Source organism: Alosa sapidissima, chromosome 7, assembly GCF_018492685.1.
Source record: "Alosa sapidissima isolate fAloSap1 chromosome 7, fAloSap1.pri, whole genome shotgun sequence".
Classification (NCBI taxonomy): domain Eukaryota; kingdom Metazoa; phylum Chordata; class Actinopteri; order Clupeiformes; family Clupeidae; genus Alosa; species Alosa sapidissima.
The window spans coordinates 33,236,615-33,255,777 of record NC_055963.1 but is presented as its reverse complement, the minus strand read 5'-3'; the positions used below and the strand labels follow the sequence as shown (position 1 = coordinate 33,255,777).

The following is a 19,163-nucleotide window of genomic DNA, read 5'->3' as shown; positions in this document are numbered from 1 at the left end:
AATGAGTAGACCTAGTCCATGAACCATCAGGAATATCACTAAGCAACATGTCTGGGTCAGGCCTACTATATGCCTTGGGGCCTACTGCTACTAGACCTATTAACGTTTCGAACGACCAAGAATTTCAGTTAAAAAACTAATTCTGATTGACCAAGTATCAGTTAATTAAGAAAAATACAACTGTGAGCCTACACCTTGCCAACTTAGAGTCAACTAAAAGCTTTTATAGCTGATTGTCAGAATAATAATTATATAATATAAAAAAGGGCGAAACTAAGTTCCCCTCTTATCTGTGATTTGACACTTTATGGAGGTGGTGTCCGTCAGCATTTGTTTGTCATAGGTTAAAGGAAATCTACGTAGGCGCTCCTTCAGTAACCTTTGACTGGTTAGATGTAACGCCACTCCAAAGAGTCATGCGCAAATCGCATGTGGCGCAAAGGGAGAGAGGAGGAGTAAACAGCAGCGAGTCACGTAGCTAGTTAGCCTTCAAAAAGGTGAGTGCCACATATGTTCTTCTTTATTAGCATGGATAAAATGTTAATTTTATGTTGTCCGATTCTTCTGTAAAACGGTTATGAGTTGGAAATATAAAATGTACCACATCAGATTTCCATTAGCATTTTGAGTTGGCCTTGTGGCCCATGGTAGCAGCGCGGGAAAGCAGTCTTAGTAAAATGGAGTTAGGGTTTGATCTTATGCATCACAAATTAAAAATGTTCACGTTCTTATTTTTCACGGGTGTAGTTCGAAAGCAGCTCGTTCACGTATAACGATGGTTGATCCTGTACAAAGTGTAATCCAAGTATTCAGCTATCGCTAGTTAGCGTGCTACCATTAGCTTTGTCGATGCGGCCCTTAAGTGGTTGGAGGGCCAAGGTGCACATCCCTACTGATACCATATGGCTAAGCGACATAATGGCCAAGCGAGTTTTGCTGCTGCTCTGCACGTTGGCTAGCACGCTACCGTTAGCAAATAAGCTGAAATGAATATATCAAGACAACATGGTGTCGCTAGGCTAACTGCTTTGCGTTTCGTTTAGACGATTATTACCTTAATATATTCCGTGCATCATAAGTTTTACAGTTCCGAAAATCAGTATCATACGTTGAGTCCATGATAAGTCAACGTAGATACTGGTTTATCACAAATGGTACTTATCTAAAATCCGACGACAACTGGCTAATAAAAAATAATACCTAGCATTACCTAGCTGCTGTTGTGCCATGTGTCGTGATTTTTGGGCCTTGTTAGCTAGCTTGCAGATTGCCACACGTGACTTGTATTTTATGAGTAAATTGTGACTGATAGCTTTTTGCTTTTATTTACACGTCTTGTATTACTGGTTCTTTTTTGTAACGGTATGCAATCAAGACGATTATTTTAATATAAATTGTTGCTAGCTCTTCCACAAGGCTATGCCAGCGGCTGATGGCTAGCTCAAGTTAGCCAACAATTAAGGTTTCCTTGTTCTGACGTTAGTTAATTATGCTGATTTCATTGGTGCACAAGTTAGCCTGGAAGTGAGTAAACTAGTTTACAACTAGTAAACATCCAGTTTGGTAACATTGTTATTTTAAAGTTTCCATATTGAAATTTATATTTTATATTAGTTTATAAATCGGCTCCTAAGCACTTACTTTAAATCTTCATTTTGGTAGCCAGCTATGTCATGCCAAGAGGATGGATTGCCGTCAATAGGTAAGGCAGACAGTAGCTAGCGGATCCCTTATGCTACATTTGGACTGCTTTTGTCCAACTGTCTTGCCAAGTTAAGTGTGACACTGTTGCAGTAGTCTTATTAGCTTAGTGTTGATAGAATTCCATTAGTTAGTAAATGTGTGTTACCAACTGACTTTTTGGTGTGGTTTGAATCTTCACAGAGAATGGAAATGAGTAGCAGTGAGTGCTTTGGTTGTGGCCGTTCTGGACACTGGGTTAAAAACTGCCCCAATGCAGGAGGCCGTGGTCGTGGCAGGGGCCGAGGAAGAGGAAAAGGTATGTTTTGTTGTTTTTCTGACAAAAGAATGTGAGAGATGCAATAGAATTTTAATTTTAATTAGAAATTTATGTTCTGTTTCTTCTAGATCTTTTCTGCTACCGGTGTGGAGAGCAAGGCCACATTGCCAAGGACTGTGAACAGACTGAGGATGGTGTGTGAGCTCTCTCTCTCTCTCTCTCAACAAGTATAGATACTATTAAAGGTGGTGGTAGTAGAACTTTAATAATGCTGTCCTACAAGGATAAGAGTTTCATTGCCATCAGTGTGAAAGCCTTTCAGTCTTAAAAGTGAATTACTGATATTCTCTGTGTGTGTTCCCACTTTTAGCTTGTTACAACTGCCACAGGAGTGGTCATATTTCCAGGGACTGCAAGGAGCCGAGGAAGGAGAGGGAGCAGTGCTGCTACAATTGTGGCAAGGCTGGCCATGTGGCCCGGGACTGCGACCATGCCAATGAGCAGAAGTGCTACTCTTGTGGAGGCTTCGGTCACATCCAGAAGCTCTGTGACAAAGTGAAGTGTTACAGGTGACTATTAAAGCCCTTTCTAACCAATTTGCGTTAGAATAATACCTGTTGAGTGGAGCTCTGTGGAAGTTGGCTTTAAGGGGCAATCCTCAATTCCAGCCGTAGCTCTGCGAACAGAATACATTGTGGTTCATACTAAGCGGTACACAATTTTAGGAAATCAACGTCTTGGTCCAGGGTATGGCTTGGCTATATAGCCAAAAAAGTAAATCTAGAGCTTGTAGCTAGTGTAATGAAACTCACAATTTTAATTGATTTGTTTCCTGTCTACATGAAATAAGACGGCAAAAAGATTTCTTTGTTAACTATATGCTAGCTAGTCATATCGCCTATTTATGCTGCGTTCCATTTATGCTGTGTTCCATTTGTCCTCCTGAGTTGATTACCGAGTTGTTTTCCTGCATCACTAAGCTTGCCGAAGTTGCAAATGGAACGCCCTTTGAAGTCGTATCCAGACTTGTCAGCCCGTTCTCACAATTTGTTAACCCAAGCTGGTTGTTTTAACACAGATTCCAAATTACTAGTCGTTTTACAAGACAACTGGAGCATGGCAATAACCCAGCCCCAGTCTACACATGCAGCCTTTAGTATTTGCAATCATGAATAGGTGGCATTGGCCCTCTGTCTGCTAGCAATAAGTACGACACTATAACATGTAATAGGAAAATCTCCAAAGATAGGCTACAAGATGCTACAATTAGCAATGTCAAAAGTAAATGGTAATGGAGAAAAAGTAGCCATGGTGCTTTGTAGATTCCTCTTGAACTCCGGTAATCAACGAACAGTTCCACAACATTCATTGAATGAGATTTGTAATAACACAGGAAGAAACATTTTGTACAGCCAACACCACTGATGGGCTCTGGTAATGTCAGAGATGTGTTGCCACTGAAATTCGAGTGACAGGAGAGGTAGCACTAATTTTTGTGATCTTTCATGTCATAGAAAGACTCAAGTTAGTTTGATGTTAGTTTGAGGATAGAGTGTAGTTCGGATTGCTGTTCTGCACTAGTATTAACAGCCTTTCTGCATTTTTAATAACTTGTACAATTACGTTTTTACTAGTTTAACGACTGTAACGTTGCATAACCAGATGTTTGGTGTGTTTTGCAGGTGTGGTGAGATTGGTCATGTTGCCGTTCAGTGCAGCAAGGCCAGTGAGGTGAACTGCTACAACTGTGGCAAGACCGGCCACCTGGCGAAAGAGTGCCCTATTGAAGCCACCGCATAAACGGTTACCTCTGATGCCCCTCCTTTTTTTCTGATTGATGGTTGGTTGTATTATTTTTCTCTGAATCCTCTTCATTGGCCAAAGGTTGGCAAACAGAGGCTAGTCCCAAGCCAGTGAGCTTCTCGACATGTACAAAAGAAGCAAGGGGTGAAAAAAAAAATCTTTCTGCATTCAATACAAAAAAATGTTTGTTTAGTTTGGTAGAGGTGTTCTGTATAATGCTTTGTTAAAGATCCCCCTTCAACGTCACTGGTAAACAGAGATCAGTGTCATGGGACAAAAAGTGCTACGTTGGTCGTCTGAGCACAAAGACGATGAGTGCCTCAGCAAGATGAACTGGAAGTTAAGGAAGCCAGTACTTCCAAGTTTTTTTTTTTTTTCAGTGGGGAAATGAGTTGGCTTATGAGTTTTTCCAATACATCTTAATCTGGGCCCACCAAGCAGTATGCATGGAAGCGGGCATGAAACATAACAATAATAATGAAAACACTTTTGGAATATTAAGATCCTAAGTTCTTTTATAAAGGTCATCTTGTTTGCAAGTTAAGTAGACCTTTTGGTTGTGAAGCACTCAAGGTTGAACTTTTTAAAAAGCCAATTTTTGAAATGTCTGCCTTGGGTGAGAACCTCAAGAATCACAGAATGACTCGTGAAATTAGCAGTTATTTGCAAAAGGAGAATGTTTTCACAGAAATCAAAAATATTATTTTTGTACAATATCACTAAGACTACTGTAAAAATATCATTTGCTTGTACTCAGTTTTTAAGTCGGAAGGAAAATGCAGTTGAAGTCCTAGAACATAGAAATGTAATTTTAAACTATCAATAAACCTGGAGGAGGTTGGAGGGTAAACACATATTTTGTTTGTGCCTGTTTTCTGGTGTCCTGTTTGTTCATTGTCATTTGTTTCAAATGCGTTTTTCCTTTTGAATTGCCTGAAAGATTTACAGAATGAGATCTCAGTGGCCATTCCCCATATTCCAAGTTGTTAAAATATTCTCTTGGGCAGCGTTGTGCGAGGCCAGTTCCAGCAATTCCAAAAATGTGGCGTCACACTCACCATAGTTGAGCGAGGGGGACCTTGTCTTCTGTAGCCTATAGGCTTCTGTTCTGAAGATGGTTAGCTCTGCTGGCATTTGCAGAGTAAATATAGACTGCCCATAAAAAGCCCTTTTGCTCATGGCCTCTCTGGTCATCAGATTTTGAATTGGCAAGACCTTTTTTTTGGTGCCAGTTTTCCTAGTTCATATCAGGTATGATGAGATTTTCCAAAATAGTTTAGATTTCAGCATAGACTGCAAGTTCAGAATTTGGCCCAATGGTCAATCACTAGCCAACTACCTATGACCATGCTTCTTGTAAATGGGGGATTACTAGCCATGGACTAGTATTGTTAGAAATGATGTGGTGCACTGAGACGAAATTATTTACTAAAGGCAATTTTCAGGTCAAGGGAAAAAGAACACCTTTAAGTTTAAAATTATGTACACAAGAAGATTTAAACAACGCCTATTTGACAGCAGCGGGAATCACATGAACTCACAATCACAGATCATCGCCAAAATTAGCTTACTCTGGGGGTAGGGAAAATATTTGATTGGATTGCCACAGATCTAGCGCAGAATTCACAATAACAATATCGACTGATCATGTTTGCCAAGGGAGGACATGATTAGCGAATGTGTCTGATTTAAACCAAAAGGGAAATCTTGACTCCTAGTTGTGCTGTTGAAGTACAAAGACATGGAAGAAACGTGTAGGCCTACTCGGTTTAACCAATAAGATTGAAAGAGCCAGCTGATCGCCGTGAAGCCTGTTGCGGTGACTCTAAACTGCCACATGTTGTGACAGATGCTACAGGAGCAGCTGTTACCGTGCTTGAATCGCACTCGGACCAGATTTCATTTCTTTGCAATCAAGGTGGTTCAGCTTACACTCGAGTCTGCACCAAATGCAAGTTTACAAGCAGCCTGAGGAAGTAGCCATGCCCTGGTGTGGTTCGTCGTTCATTCCGGTCATATAGGCTATAGGAAATTAGATTATATTCTACATAGTTAATTCGGGCTGTTTTATAGCCTATGCAGATTAGGCTAATGTTGCTCATCTTAATTGACGAATATTTTTGTTTATGCAATGACCAATAGGTGGCGTGTTGTAGCCTAATGCTAGTTACCAAATGACTCACAATCTTCTCCCCTAGATATGGGGTTGGTGTTATAGAGGTCTGCTATTTTAGGCCTACTAAAATACAGAAAAGTTCAAGCTGTTAGAAATACAAACTAAGAAACGAAATTAAACTCACATGTAGGTCCATTTAAATGTGTTCAGAGACAGTGATGTAGGCCTACTCTAGTCAAAATGTGTAGGCTTATAGCTAAGTGAGTAGGCTAAAATATTGGCTAATCTTAAAGGCTAAGTTGATTGAGTTAAAATTCACACAATTCTGCATATTTTAAAGAAATGTACCTTTTACAGTTTCAAAATAAAAAAAGAAGGGCCTGAAGCAAAAGTTTCTAATTTAGACACCCTTGTAACATCACCTAGGCCATGTATCACAGCTTATACATTTTGTAGCCAGCTAAGACTCGTTCAGTTCTTGTCTTGTCTTCCTTGCAAAAGGCTAGTTTTGTGAGATTCTTGGGCAGTCTGATCTTTTGAGGTGTAGGCCTATTCAGTATCCTCAGAATCGCAGTGATGTTTAGGTCAGGGGACTGATGGCAAAACCATAAGTGCACTTAAGGTATTCCATTGAGGATTTTTAGGCGTGTTTAAAATGATTATCCTGTTGGAAAAGTCATTCTCTAGTAATTTTTCTAGAGACTCATATTTGCTTCCAAAATCGGCTGATATTAAATTTAATTCATTGTTCTACAAGTGAAATGCTCCTCATGCCACGAAGGCTCTGAGGCCAACCATGATCAGTCCAACCCTGTATACAGTAGGCTACTTAACAGGTGGAACGGAGTTCATTATTAATGAAATTCGGCACTCTTATTTCTCCAAACACCTTCATTATATCAACATATTATATTTTAACCTCAACAGACCACAGGGCTTATATCTGAAATGCATCAAGCTTGCTACTGTGTGTGATGAATTGAGGAAATGGTTGTCTTTGCCATCTTCTCATAATCTTCCTCTGCTTTATAGGAATCTATTTTATTTTCAGAGCGCTAGATGGCGGCTAAGGTACGCCTTTTTGGGACAATCTTAGATAAGTCAGGGCATTTATAAAGCTTTCAAATTTGCATTACCATGGCCTTTTCTAATGATGATTGCGAACAAGCTGTAGTCCCAACACGCTAATTAAGGTTTAAGAATTTGTCTAAATTTGTGAGCTCAAATCTGTTGGGGTCCCCAGACTTATGCATCGTGCATGGTGCTGCTCCTTTCCTTGTTTCACTCAAATGTAGAAAACAACAATAGTACACTGATCTTGCTTAAACTATTTCTATAACTTTATGCCTGTTGGAGATCTGTTCATTCACAGTAACCATTTTTGTCCAGAAGTGCATAAACTCTTTAACACGCCACACAGAGTGTGTACAATAACTATACAGAACAAATATAATTGCAACATGGAATAACTTCAAAGATTTCATTGATTTACAATTCATAGAAATATGTACACTCATGCATTGGGAAGTAAGCCATGGACTCCACATGACTAGGTCTATGGCTACATATATGAATTGGAGAGAAATTAGCTTTGGTGAACATGAATGACTGTCATTGGACCAAAAATCAACGTGTGTGCTTTGTTCAGCTTGGAACAATGTGTGCATGTGTTTAATCTGCAAGTGTTTGTAACTTTAAAGCTGTACACGTACACACTTGTTGTCCCTTTAATTGTTTTTATTTGTTGTTAAATATGCTACATATTTAACTAAAGATGAGAGAATGAAGAAATGTGTTACCAGGAACAATTTTTGTTCGTTTGGAGTCATTTTCTGTGGATTCTGAGGGCAGAAACCTCTCAAATTCACAGTTAATATTGTTAACATTTTTTAAAAAGTTAATGCAACTGAGTCAAAAAAAACTATTGATACAAAACTAGTGTATCAATTAATTATAATTACATTGAGGCCTGTGTGCAAAAGGCAACAAACTAGGTCCAGCAGTATACCCATATGTTTTTATATATATATATATATATACACTGTATGTTCTTTCATACTACTTTGATCTTTATATTGTGTTTCTTGTGTAAAGCATCAACGATTTGCGGGAGTATTTCCATATTAAATAACGGCTGCTCCAGCTCATCCACCATATAAGCTGAGGAGCTCGCCCCATCTACTCGCTGTGTCCTCATCCTGTGTTTTGGTTTGCGAGACCTGAGCAATTCTGCCTCAAAGCCAGCGTGCTTCTCATAAATCCCAAGGATGTACGTCGAGTCCTTCGCCAACTTAATGCTCCAAAACAGTAACACAATTAGAGCACAGAGCATAAATCCCAAAATGATGTCATATAGACCACCAGGACAACTGTGGTCTGGACTACAGGAAGAGAAGTCAGAATCAACCAGTTCAGTGATGGCTTTGTTCGCGTGGGCATCTGGACTGGCACAGATGGGCATCGTTTGTACCAGTGCCCGGTTCCTCAGGAGCCAGGTATGCAGGTACTGAATCCTGCAGTCACAGTGAAAACGGTTCCCTGACAGGTACACCATCCTCAGGTTCTGCAGTGTGTCAAAATACCCAACTGGAACACCCGTCAGAAGATTGTTCTGCAGATGGAGTTCCTCAGTGTTTGCTGGTACATGTGGAACCTTTTTGAGCTTCTGGGAGCTGCAGTTCACCTTCAGCTGTTTGGTCTGGAGCGCAGAGCACTGACACAGGCTGGAGACGGCTCGAGGACTGGACAGCTCCAGCAGAACGAGGAGCACTATCCCCACACCAGAGAGCATCCTGTGCACATGAGATATGAATTCATAAAATGTGAATATAAAGACATGAAGCATACGGGCACCGTGGCAAAATAGCTTGAGATTTGACGCACATGGAGAGTGCTTGATGTGTATTTCTAGTTTGCTATTTCACTTTATTGTGTTCTTTTCTTATTGCATTTCATTTTCAACAAACCGTCTATAAAGGCTCTGTGGGCAGGCTATCCAAATAGAAATCTACCTGAAATATGAATGTATAAATGTGTATGAAAATGTGAAGCATAATGAGCACCAAGATAGTTGGAGATTTAAAACATAAGGACGACAGAGCTGTCACCCCCGATGTCTGTTTTTATTTTGCTTGTTCTGTATATATATACACATCTTACATGTTTTTATTTCGCTTGTTCTGTATATATATATATATACATCTTATATATATATATATATATATATATATATATATATATATATATATATATATATATATAAAAGATGAATTGTATACAAAGTGCAAGATAAAATGTATTGTAACATTAAGTGAATGCATCAAATAAATTATATTTAACACACAAGCAATTCAGGAGTTACAATATATGCAATCTCACATTTCTAGGTAACTGATAATTACACAACTCTGGGTTTCCAAAATGGAAACAGACTCTAGAGTCTATGTGGATTTCATCTGGGCCAGTTTAGAGCCAGATTCATACCAGGGCTGTCTGATTACCATGCGCTTGACACAGGCAGTCAAAAATTGCAGTATAGGCCAGTTTGAGTGCAAACTGCATGTTGTTGATTCAATGTGCGATTGCAATATGTCTGATCAAAATATGAAAACATCTGAGAGACAAATAGGTCTGCAAATAACTCCTACCTTTTAGTTTGAAATCAATGCAAAGATGATCCTCCTCTCTCCCAATCATTCTTATGGTTTACTTTAAAACAATAGCGATGGAAACTGTACAAACGTAGAATTGACAAAGTTGATTACAAAATGCCAGTGCCTTGAATGTTTTCACCACCCACACCCATCAGTGACGGCAATTGGAGAGTGGTAGCACACTGTGGGTCACATGACGAAAGGGAGACCCCTCTGTTGAAGTGAGATAAGAGTATCATCTGCTACAGGACCTTATGAAAGCTCTCTGCCATGGGGAAGCCTTCGTACTGACGTTAGTGTGTGTGTGTGTGTGTGTGAGTAAATGTGTACGCAATTGCTTCATGTTAGGTCTGAGTGTGTTTTTGTTTTAGATGTCTTTCAATATCACTTTTTACAAACACTACTTACAAGTTATACAATGCCAAATGCTTATGCCAATTCACAACGCATTTCACCAGTTAACACTATTAAACTGGCAAACCACAGACTAGCTTTTTTTTAGGAAAAAGGTTTGCACACTCCTTGGTACTTTTTTTTTTAGTTTATTTTCTCATTATTTGGCACATGACGTTTCAACCTTGCGGTCCTTCTTAGATTCACTTCAAGTCATGTGCCAAATAATGAGAAAATAAACTCAAAAAAAGAGTACCAAGGAGTGTGCAAACTTGTTTCCTAAAAAAACTTGACTTTTTTGTTCAGCACCTGGGATGTGCACAACGTCTCCTTGAAAGTAAACCACAGACTAGTACCTGCACTTAATCAGCCAACTTGGTGTTCCATAGGCCTAATTGAAAAGTATTTTCAGATGAACACAGATCCATCAGTCCATCATTCTGTTCCAGCTGAATTAAGAAATTACAATTCATTGATGTGTGCATGTATTTTTGATTGAAAACCAACAGACAATTATTTAGGTCATATATTTGTTTTATTTTTGCGTTCTCAACATCGTCACAGTCGAAGTTTTACATTGATGAGATATTTTTTTTCTTTAACCACTTACAAACAGAATGCATATTACAATGACAGCACTCTTTTTCCCCTCCTCCCGTCCTGTATGGTGAAGATGGTGTATTTTTTCCGAGCGAGAACAGTAGCAGCTTGTGGGTGAACATGAGCGAGGCAGTGATCCCTAGAAACAGTCCGCTTTCCCGAGACGGCATAGGCCTACTGCAATATCGTCCAACACAGATGGAAGCAGAGACAGGTTAGATTTTTGTCTCTCCCTCTTCAGAGAAGACAGGAATACACTCTTGATATGACTGTGTACATTATGTAATGCTTGTGATATATTTATATATATTTACTGTATATCTATATACATACTATTTACAAGCAGACTTTTCCCACCTGGTCCCCTGATCCATACAGTTGTACCCCCCTGCATTCCCCCATATCCATATAAGATATATCTTGCTTCTCTGTTCAATTATTTACACAACAAGGCCCTTCAACTCGCAGCCTGAAGTGGGGCTTGAACCGAGGGCCTTTTTTACACTATGGATATGTAGCTATGTGAACTGCATGCCGATCTTCAATAACACATAATTTCAAAATGGAACCGCAGGTCACAACTTGGAGAGTAAAAAAAAAGAAATAAAGAAAAAAAGGGGAAGGGAGAAAAGGTCTTTAACAGGCAGAGTTAGTCTGCTCACAGTGAATCAAGAACAGGATGCATTGGTTACATGCAGTGCTTTGTTGGGGCAACATGGCCACTGGCATTAGTTGGAACAACAATACATCAAAGTAGACTTACATGACTTTCCTTCTGTTTTGTACATCATCACCATTTATGATCATAGAAAATAATTCAGAATTTATTAAAAAAAGACATTCAATTGATAATTTCCCAAAGAGAGAAAAACTTCCATACCGTCTACTACTTCCTGTTGTTGTGATATTTAGTTGATATGGACTTAAGATCCATGGTTTGTGAAGACAAGAATGTTAAGATTAAACACTTCTGAGAGCTTTGTGAAGGAACCAACACACCCTGACCAAACATGAACTGTTCCTTGTATACCGCCTAGCCCTGTGAGTTGTTTATTGTTGATGTATTCTTTTGAATAATCATTCATTGGGTTCTGCTTCCTCATCCCTATATGGACTCTGTTGTTCACATAAGAGAAATAAAGATATTGTGTGCTTTTATTGAGTGCAATAAAATTCCACCCTTACTTGAACTGTACTGTATGCAAATGGGAACGCTGCTTGATCATTCATCTGAATGTCTTGTAGAGCAACTAATGATAATCCTATATGGTTCAACACTATGAGGAAAAGTGCCAGACTTCATTTTTTAAGATGATTGCACTTAGTTGCAATGGTAACACTGATTTATTTTAGCAAAAATAAATAAAAACACCAACAATGGCCTCACATCAATAACAAACAACATGCACTTATCACTTATTTGACATTCTGTTGAATTCCAGAAGAGAAAGACTCTCAGAAATGACTTGTCTGTTAAGCCACAGAGAGAGCTATGAAGAAAACACAAAATGAAACGAAACATTGACAAAATAAAATGGAGGAACACTTTCAATGATAGCTTGTTCAGAGAGTTCCAACATGAAATCTAAATAAACATATTGCACATGAGCTGATAAAAATTAATAATAATTCATAGAAAAGAACTAAGAACTAATTTCAGTCACTGGCCCAGTAATAATTTTGTGCATGGTAGGAAAAATAAGACATATTCATATTTATTATTAAATATTTACCCAAAATATTTAATATTAAATAAAAAATATTTGTCTCTTATCATTAATAACTGAAATACAAAACAAAGCAGAAAAGGAAAATATATATGTATAAATCAAGAATGTAGGTACTGCAAAGTTATCGCCAGGGCCCATGTTCTGTAAACGCATGGTAGCACATAGCGTAGCAATCATACAATGTTTTTCAGAAACCAGGCCAAGGCTAAGTGGAGAAGAACACTGAGATTCACAGAACTCCAGTTCCTGTATTCTCTGATTCACTACCCTGAATGTTTTCCTTCATCCTTCAGCATCCATACTAAATTATTATGTAGTATTTTACACCATTTGTAGTACGTGTTAGTGCCATTAGCAGCCGGAGGTATTGCCAATCTATTGCCAATCTGCTCTGAGGCTTATTTGCTTAAGATCTTCAACAAACACAATGCTGCCACTGTACAGTATGCTGAACTCCCATTTCGGTTCAAGGAAAAGCTCAACTCTTGCTTCTCCTACTGATATGAGTCTCACATATATGTCCAAATACACCCGTGACCATATAGATTTGACATTACTCTGAGGAAACTCAGCCTTTTTACAGTTACAATTATAACAATGGTTGCAACTGCAAGTATACTACAAAATACTTTACGCACAATATACTGTACACAAAGCAATCTTGACTAAATAGATAATGCATTAATAGTTGGCACATTTATTTATGATTGCTAAGAGACAACATGAAAAGCTGTCATCCACAGTAAATACAGCACTAGAACAACTACTTTTGTGACTGACTACACTGATGTTAATCTTTTTTCTTTTGTCTAGCCACTGTGAAATGAAAACATCGCTTTCTCTTGCAATACATTAAATTCCTATAGTGAGTAACATACAAAAAGCACTTTAAATAAAAATAAAATAAACGAAAAACCGCTTCCAGAAACAGGTGAGAGTTAGAAGCATCTGACGACCATGTTCCATAGGCCAACTGTGCAACACGGTCGTCACCTTTATACACGCCTTTCCCACCCGTCCTCCGCCCTGGTGGACTGAAGGGAAGATGAATGAGTACTGGTAAAATGGAAATGTGAAAATGCAATGTTGCTGGGGGAGCAGATGTTAGTTTTGGTTGAAGGAGGGGCTGAGTAATGCACACTGCTGAGACAGGGGACAAGAGAACACAACTGAAGAAGTCCAACAATGATAACATAAGAGCCGGCTAAGGGAGCATCCTTTTGGAGAAATGAGGCCAGTCAGGTAAGAGTTGGAGTAGTAGTAGGAGTCTTTCTTTGTTTTTGCTTTTTTGGGAAACCTGCACATTATGCAGCTGGTAAGAGCTCCCCCTGCTGAAGAGGAGGAGCAACTGCACCACAGCTGCAGCTCACAGCGGCCCGGTCACTCACTGTCTGTCTGTCTGTCTGACATGTCCATCTGACGTCTGACGCCCGACACACGACACTCAACGCGTCATTCTCGGCTCCAGCACCAGTCTGTCAGACCACAGTGCTGATGCCGCTGTGTTTGGTTTTGGAGTTGCTGGGCCCTGGGCCCGCAGGTGCCCCCTGCTGGCCGTGGAGGTGATGGTGGTGGTGGTGCGATGACGAGGACGAGGGCGGCGCGTGCTGGGAATGCGAGGAGTGCGACATGTGCGACGTGTGCTGCCCGTGGCCCGAGTGACCGTGCGCGTGTGAGTGCGCGCGTGTGTGTGTGTGTGTGTGCGCGTGCGAGCCGTAGCCCGGGTACTGCGAGGGGGGAGCGTGGGAGGAGGAGGAGGAGGAGTGCGAGGCGTGAGAGGACTGCTGGTGGAAGAGGTGTGAGTGTGACGATGAGGACGGTGGGGCCTCCCGCCGGCTGTGTGAAGAGGACGACGGGGGGTGGTAGTGGTGGTGGTGGTGGTAGGGCGGAGGGTTCTGCTCCCCCCTGTGGCTGTAATGTTGGTGGTGTTGGTGGTGGTGCGTGCCGTGCCCCTCCGCATGCGCCGTGTGGTGCAGGTTGGCCGGGTGGGGCGTGTGGGCGATCAGGGTCGGGTGGGACGAGGGCGGCGGGGGAGGGTGGCCCTGCGAGGAGGAAGAGGAGGAGGACTTGCCCCGCCGACTGCCGAAGAGGGACCCCAGAAGGGAGGAGGAGTTGGGGACGGGCGGGTGGCCGCGGGAGGAGCACTCGTGGGCGGTGACTCTCCGGCGGATGTGTGGGCTGCTAATGGTGGACCCCTGCGGGAAGAAAGAGGGACGATGACAGACCCGTCAGTGCCGTCCGTTAAGACCCCTCCAGAGGCAGCTGGCCTCAGCCTAGCGACTGGAACCATTGCCTCTGAGGGAAGAGGTCAACAGTAACACTTGCAGAGAGGGATAAAAGGTTGCAGTGCATGCAAAAAGGAACATAACCAATTGATCAATGCACTCTTAATCAATTCATGTGACCGCTGATGGAATACTGAATGAAAAAAGAATCCACTGCACAAGTAATGGCAAAGACATATGAAGAAATCTCCATATCTGCACTAAATATGTTTGTCAATATGTAAGATGTACATGGTATACAGGAAGTAAAAGGATTCATACACCTACATATAATGTGTAAGATTTTTAGGTGTACAGGTTGGTGACATGTTAGCACATCCGTACAATACTAGCTAATTCAGACCCTGAAAGGAAGTGGCATGAAGCAGGGTGTATGTGCTGAAACATTATCATCAGGTCCTTTTATTTCCTGTATGCAGATGACTTTCTTATATCGATCTGATGTTTGTGTGTGTGTGTGTGTGTGTGTGTGTGTGTGTGTGTGTGTGTGTGTGTGTGTGTGTGTGTATACTGTTTTCTCTACGCCATCTTTTCTTTTCAATGTCTAAAGCTAATGTGAGATCTCATAAAATGGAAGATGGCTTCATTAAGGACTGTCAGAAAGTAAAAGATGAAGGCTGACAGAGTGTGCGTGTGTGTGAGTGTGTGTGAGTGTGTGTGTGTGTGTGGTCTCAGAGCTGGAGAGCTGGCAGTGAATTAATCTCAGAAGAGGGAAACCTTTACATGCAGAGAGCTCATCAGAGCTCCGAGCAGAGAACCGTCATGCAGGCTTTAACGGGCAAAAACTCACAATTTCAGCTCAGCATTCAACTTGGCAGGAGATTGTTATGCTTTTTTTTTTGGTATGCACACTTTTTAAACCTATATGTTACATCCTTTTGGTACATGCCTTTTGCGTTTATAGGTGCAAGTATCTACAGTACGTTGGAATTTTTTTTGGTTTAGACAGAACACTGGATTGAGGTTAAAATCAAGGGACAATTGGGATTGGGATGATTGCTTCTTTTTGAGGTGAAATGAAATGATGAATTCACAGACTGTCCACCTGACAAAACGGATGGAATATGATGTATGAAACCTATGAATGAAAAATCTAATGAAATCCATATCAAAGTCCGTAGAAAAAGGCCTCATCTACATTCACCCCAAGATCACACCCCACCCTGATGTCCACCCCAAGGGTCAAACCTCGGTCTTCTCAGTGGAAAACCATGTAACATCAGAGGGGCGAAATTACACTCTGTGGATCACTAATCAATCATGTTGTGTTTTGGTGTGTGTACATAGCCATAGGAAACTCAGGTGAGGGGAGAAATAGGAGGAAGAGGAGGGAGGAGGAGCAGGGAGGTTAAACGATCACAGAACACATGAGTGAGTGTATCACAGCAAGTGAGCGGGGTGAGCACCAGACAACTGACACACATCATGGGTCTGCGTGTATGTGTGTGTGTATGTGTTTGTGTGGGAGGGAAGGAGGGAGGGGAGGGGGTTAGTAGTAGTCATGCGCATGTAAACGAGGACAGGTGAGTGGGCCTCATGACGTCAGTGAGCATCCCTCACTCTGCAGGCAAGCCCAGCTTCAAAGGCAAGCAGCCTAGCATGCACGTAACCGAGACAGGCAGATTAGGCATCAAGAACGTTTTGCTCAAAACCAAACAAATACAAAATAAACAAATCAACAAATTAAATAAAGAAAAAAGAATGATCTGGTCGACTATGAAGCAGGGAAGAGTGCAAGAACGAACAAAAACAAATCAAAATAATAATACTCTGTTTCTTTGTAGTTTTTTTTTTTTTTGTTTGTTTGAAAAACAGTGCACATCATCACAGAGAGAGTTGCTAAGACATCCACTGCTTCCTACTTACTTCCATATTGCTGTCTAGTGATCCTGCACTGCTGCGCCGGCCACGCTTGCCTGCCCGGGACATGCAATACCAATAGATTAGAGATGGACAGCACAGCTGACGGCCACACACAGGTGCCTACATCCCTGGCCACTAGGGGGTGCTAAAGGGGCACCGTGAACACACAGCAAGCTGAACTGGAGCTGAACGTTGAAACTGAGGTGGGCATAAAGGTGGTAAAAGTGTTTGGGAAGAGGGGGCGGAGGTGTAGGGAAACTGGCAGGCATTACTTGAAGGGTGGCTGGGATCGTTTCTGTGTGTCAAATAATAACTATCACCTAAAAATACATGATTGTGTATGACCAAGTAGTCTCAGGAGTGTTGAGCCATAATTTGAAAATATTCTGATATACTGATAGCATGTTTAGAATGTTGAAGCTGTTTTATGATGGTCTTGTCTTCCTGCTCTCAATTTAGCATGTAATGTTTCACTTCCTCCAGCGGGGTTTGGTTTCTATGCACAAAAGGAACCAAATGTTGAGCCAAAATACTTAACTGTTGCCTTTGGAATGGAAATGTTGAACATAAAAGAAAAGGCCTCAAAATAAAATATATATGAGATAACTTTGCTAAGTACACAAGCTGAATGCTGTCAAGAAAATGCTGACTGACCAAAAAACATAGTTGGGTAAATGTTTCACACATGGTTTAGGATCTGTGTGTAATACTGTATGTTACAAAGGTTGTACGTTTTCTCTGGCTGAAGTGGCTGCAGTGTGTCTTCCAATCATATGGGATGTGTGTGAATGTGTGTGTGTGTGTGTGTGTGTCGTTGTGAGACAGGACACACACAGAAACTTTGGACCCGGAGATAGCAATGATGGAATTTTATACAGATACACTCCAAGCTAATGGGAAGTGGAGGATGGGCAGCCCTACACACAGACTGTGCCACGCCGTGCCAGCAGCCAATGAGGAAACACTGACTAACAAATCATGCCACGTCCTGGTTCGAGTGAGTACAATGTCTGCGGGTAACCTAAAGAAAATGAAACAAAATCTACCATAGGGGAAGATTGGTGGAGGGGAAACAATGATCACAATACTTTGTTTGGGAAAAAAAACACAACAACAAAAACAAAACGTAAACATAAACAAACTAAGTAAAAAGAAACGCCCAAACTAATACGATTAGTCGCTCATGAAGTTAAAATCGACTGAAAAGTAAAAGAACAGAAAATAAAATCTTTGAATGGTGTCTGGCTGAACTGATCTGATTTGGACCCCTAAATGGATTTCATTCCATTATCTTGAATGGGCCAACTGATGGATCAGCTTAGTGGGGATCTGAGGAGTCACTTGAAGAGATTTGTCATTCAGTGTACTTTTCAAGGTTCAAAATCTGCCAATCTTGTGAGTTTATCAGTAAATAAGCCAAGCTTATGAGTTTATCAGTAAAACTGAATTAATATGTTCATTGACACAATACACACTTACTGAATATAAATACTAAAATATACTACACTTGTTTTATGTCATGATGATGGCATGTTGTGGTGAAAAACTATTTAAATGGGGCTAGATCAAACCCTAGGATCAAACAAAAATACAAACATAACTTGCGCTTGGCTGTGAATTTAATTGAGCTGTGATAGCGTTGATATATTAGTTTAACATTACAAAATGCAAGAGATGTATTGATTTGTATCTAACTAGACTACATTTACTTCAAGTGACATCAGTAAGATCACAATTAAGCTCAGTTGGGTTGAGTGAGATTGATAAGTTCAATGATTTGCTACTGAACTGAAACATGATTCCGAACCTAGGGATTGAACAGAAATATGATGGATTGTGTGGAGGAGGAAGAGAAAGAGGAAGAAGAAGAAGAAGATGAGGAGGAGGAGGAGGAGGGATGATGAATGAGAGTGAAACCACACAAATATCACAGTTATACAGAGCTGAGGAGACCAGAGGACAGCTGACTGGAGATCAGATCCAGCCCAGAGGGGTCTTCCAAGTATGTGGCTTAGTGACAAATCTGGGTAAGTTAACTCTGAGAAAGAAGCCAGATGATTTAATGGTGCGGTAAGATATTCCGGTTGACGTCATGTTTGTTGATATTTGAATCAAACACCAAACAAAACACCAGAGAGCAAGTTCACCCTTCCCCAGCAACAGAGCTCCTTCTTTAGAGGGTTTACCACTTAGCTTACCCAGGTTGGTCACTAAACCACATACTCGCAATACTCCCCAAATCTGACCCTGGTTGGATTGATCCAGCATGTCTAAGCCAAATCTGGGCCAGACAAGACCCAGTCAGCTGTCACCTGGGAAGTTTGTGGCGAGATTTATAACACTGTAATTGGAGAGATGGCACAAATTAATCATCAATATTATACTCATCCGACACAGTGTGATGTTACTGGCACTGTTGTTAATTGTGTTTAACAAAATTGTCCCTCTTACTGGTCTCACAGTGTTCTTAATTAAGCACTTTTCTAGATTGGTGTACTGTTGTTGTATGACATACATTTCCTAACTATCCTGTGATCTCCACTGCTGGTCAAAAGCAATCTTAGAAGGATTCCAGACATTTATAATGCTTCAGTATTTCAGGTAATTCTACTGCTAGGCTTTGATACAACTTACAAACCACACTTTGATTCTAAAACATCTCCCCTAACTCTGACTGTTTTTGTTTAGGGCCTAAAATAAGATTAGGAGAAGTACTGTATACTGCTGAACTACATTTAGGCTTTTTTTTTTTTTAAATTG

General features: G+C 40.7%; 3 protein-coding genes across 14 annotated transcripts in view; 1 reads left to right on the top strand and 2 right to left on the bottom strand.

The window, feature by feature from the left end:
- The first annotated feature begins 342 nt into the window (after positions 1 to 342).
- On the top strand, positions 343 to 4,617 carry cnbpa (CCHC-type zinc finger, nucleic acid binding protein a). 2 transcript variants are annotated; one of them, XM_042098653.1, is made up of 5 exons: positions 343 to 497; positions 1,885 to 1,999; positions 2,089 to 2,154; positions 2,331 to 2,529; positions 3,643 to 4,617. In XM_042098653.1, the coding sequence occupies exons 2-5, from the start codon at positions 1,888 to 1,890 to the stop codon at positions 3,758 to 3,760; spliced, it is 495 nt and encodes a 164-aa protein (XP_041954587.1). In that variant the 5' UTR covers positions 343 to 497; positions 1,885 to 1,887; the 3' UTR covers positions 3,761 to 4,617. The 2 variants fall into 2 exon arrangements, with proteins under 2 accessions (XP_041954587.1, XP_041954588.1); XM_042098654.1 differs by lacking the exon at positions 343 to 497 and adding an exon at positions 1,681 to 1,702.
- Positions 4,618 to 7,345: 2,728 nt separating this feature from the next.
- On the bottom strand, positions 7,346 to 9,685 carry gp9 (glycoprotein IX (platelet)). Of its 2 annotated transcripts, XM_042099541.1 has the most exons (3): positions 9,527 to 9,685; positions 8,846 to 8,890; positions 7,346 to 8,671 (listed from the first exon to the last, which is right to left on the bottom strand). In XM_042099541.1, the coding sequence occupies exon 3, from the start codon at positions 8,668 to 8,670 to the stop codon at positions 7,933 to 7,935; it is 738 nt and encodes a 245-aa protein (XP_041955475.1). In that variant the 5' UTR covers position 8,671; positions 8,846 to 8,890; positions 9,527 to 9,685; the 3' UTR covers positions 7,346 to 7,932. The 2 variants fall into 2 exon arrangements, with proteins under 2 accessions (XP_041955475.1, XP_041955474.1); XM_042099540.1 differs by lacking the exon at positions 8,846 to 8,890.
- Positions 9,686 to 10,441: 756 nt separating this feature from the next.
- LOC121713153 (IQ motif and SEC7 domain-containing protein 1-like) overlaps positions 10,442 to 19,163 on the bottom strand; it is a 114,584-nt gene continuing 105,862 nt past the window's right edge. For 9 of the 10 annotated variants that reach the window (XM_042097527.1, XM_042097528.1, XM_042097529.1 and 6 more), the window contains 2 exons: positions 16,407 to 16,456; positions 10,442 to 14,450 (listed from right to left, as the gene is read on the bottom strand). In XM_042097527.1, the coding sequence (XP_041953461.1) occupies positions 13,734 to 14,450; positions 16,407 to 16,456 (767 nt within the window). In that variant the 3' untranslated portion in view covers positions 10,442 to 13,733. The remainder of the gene's footprint in view (positions 14,451 to 16,406; positions 16,457 to 19,163) is intronic. The other variant, XM_042097534.1, reaches the window with a different exon arrangement.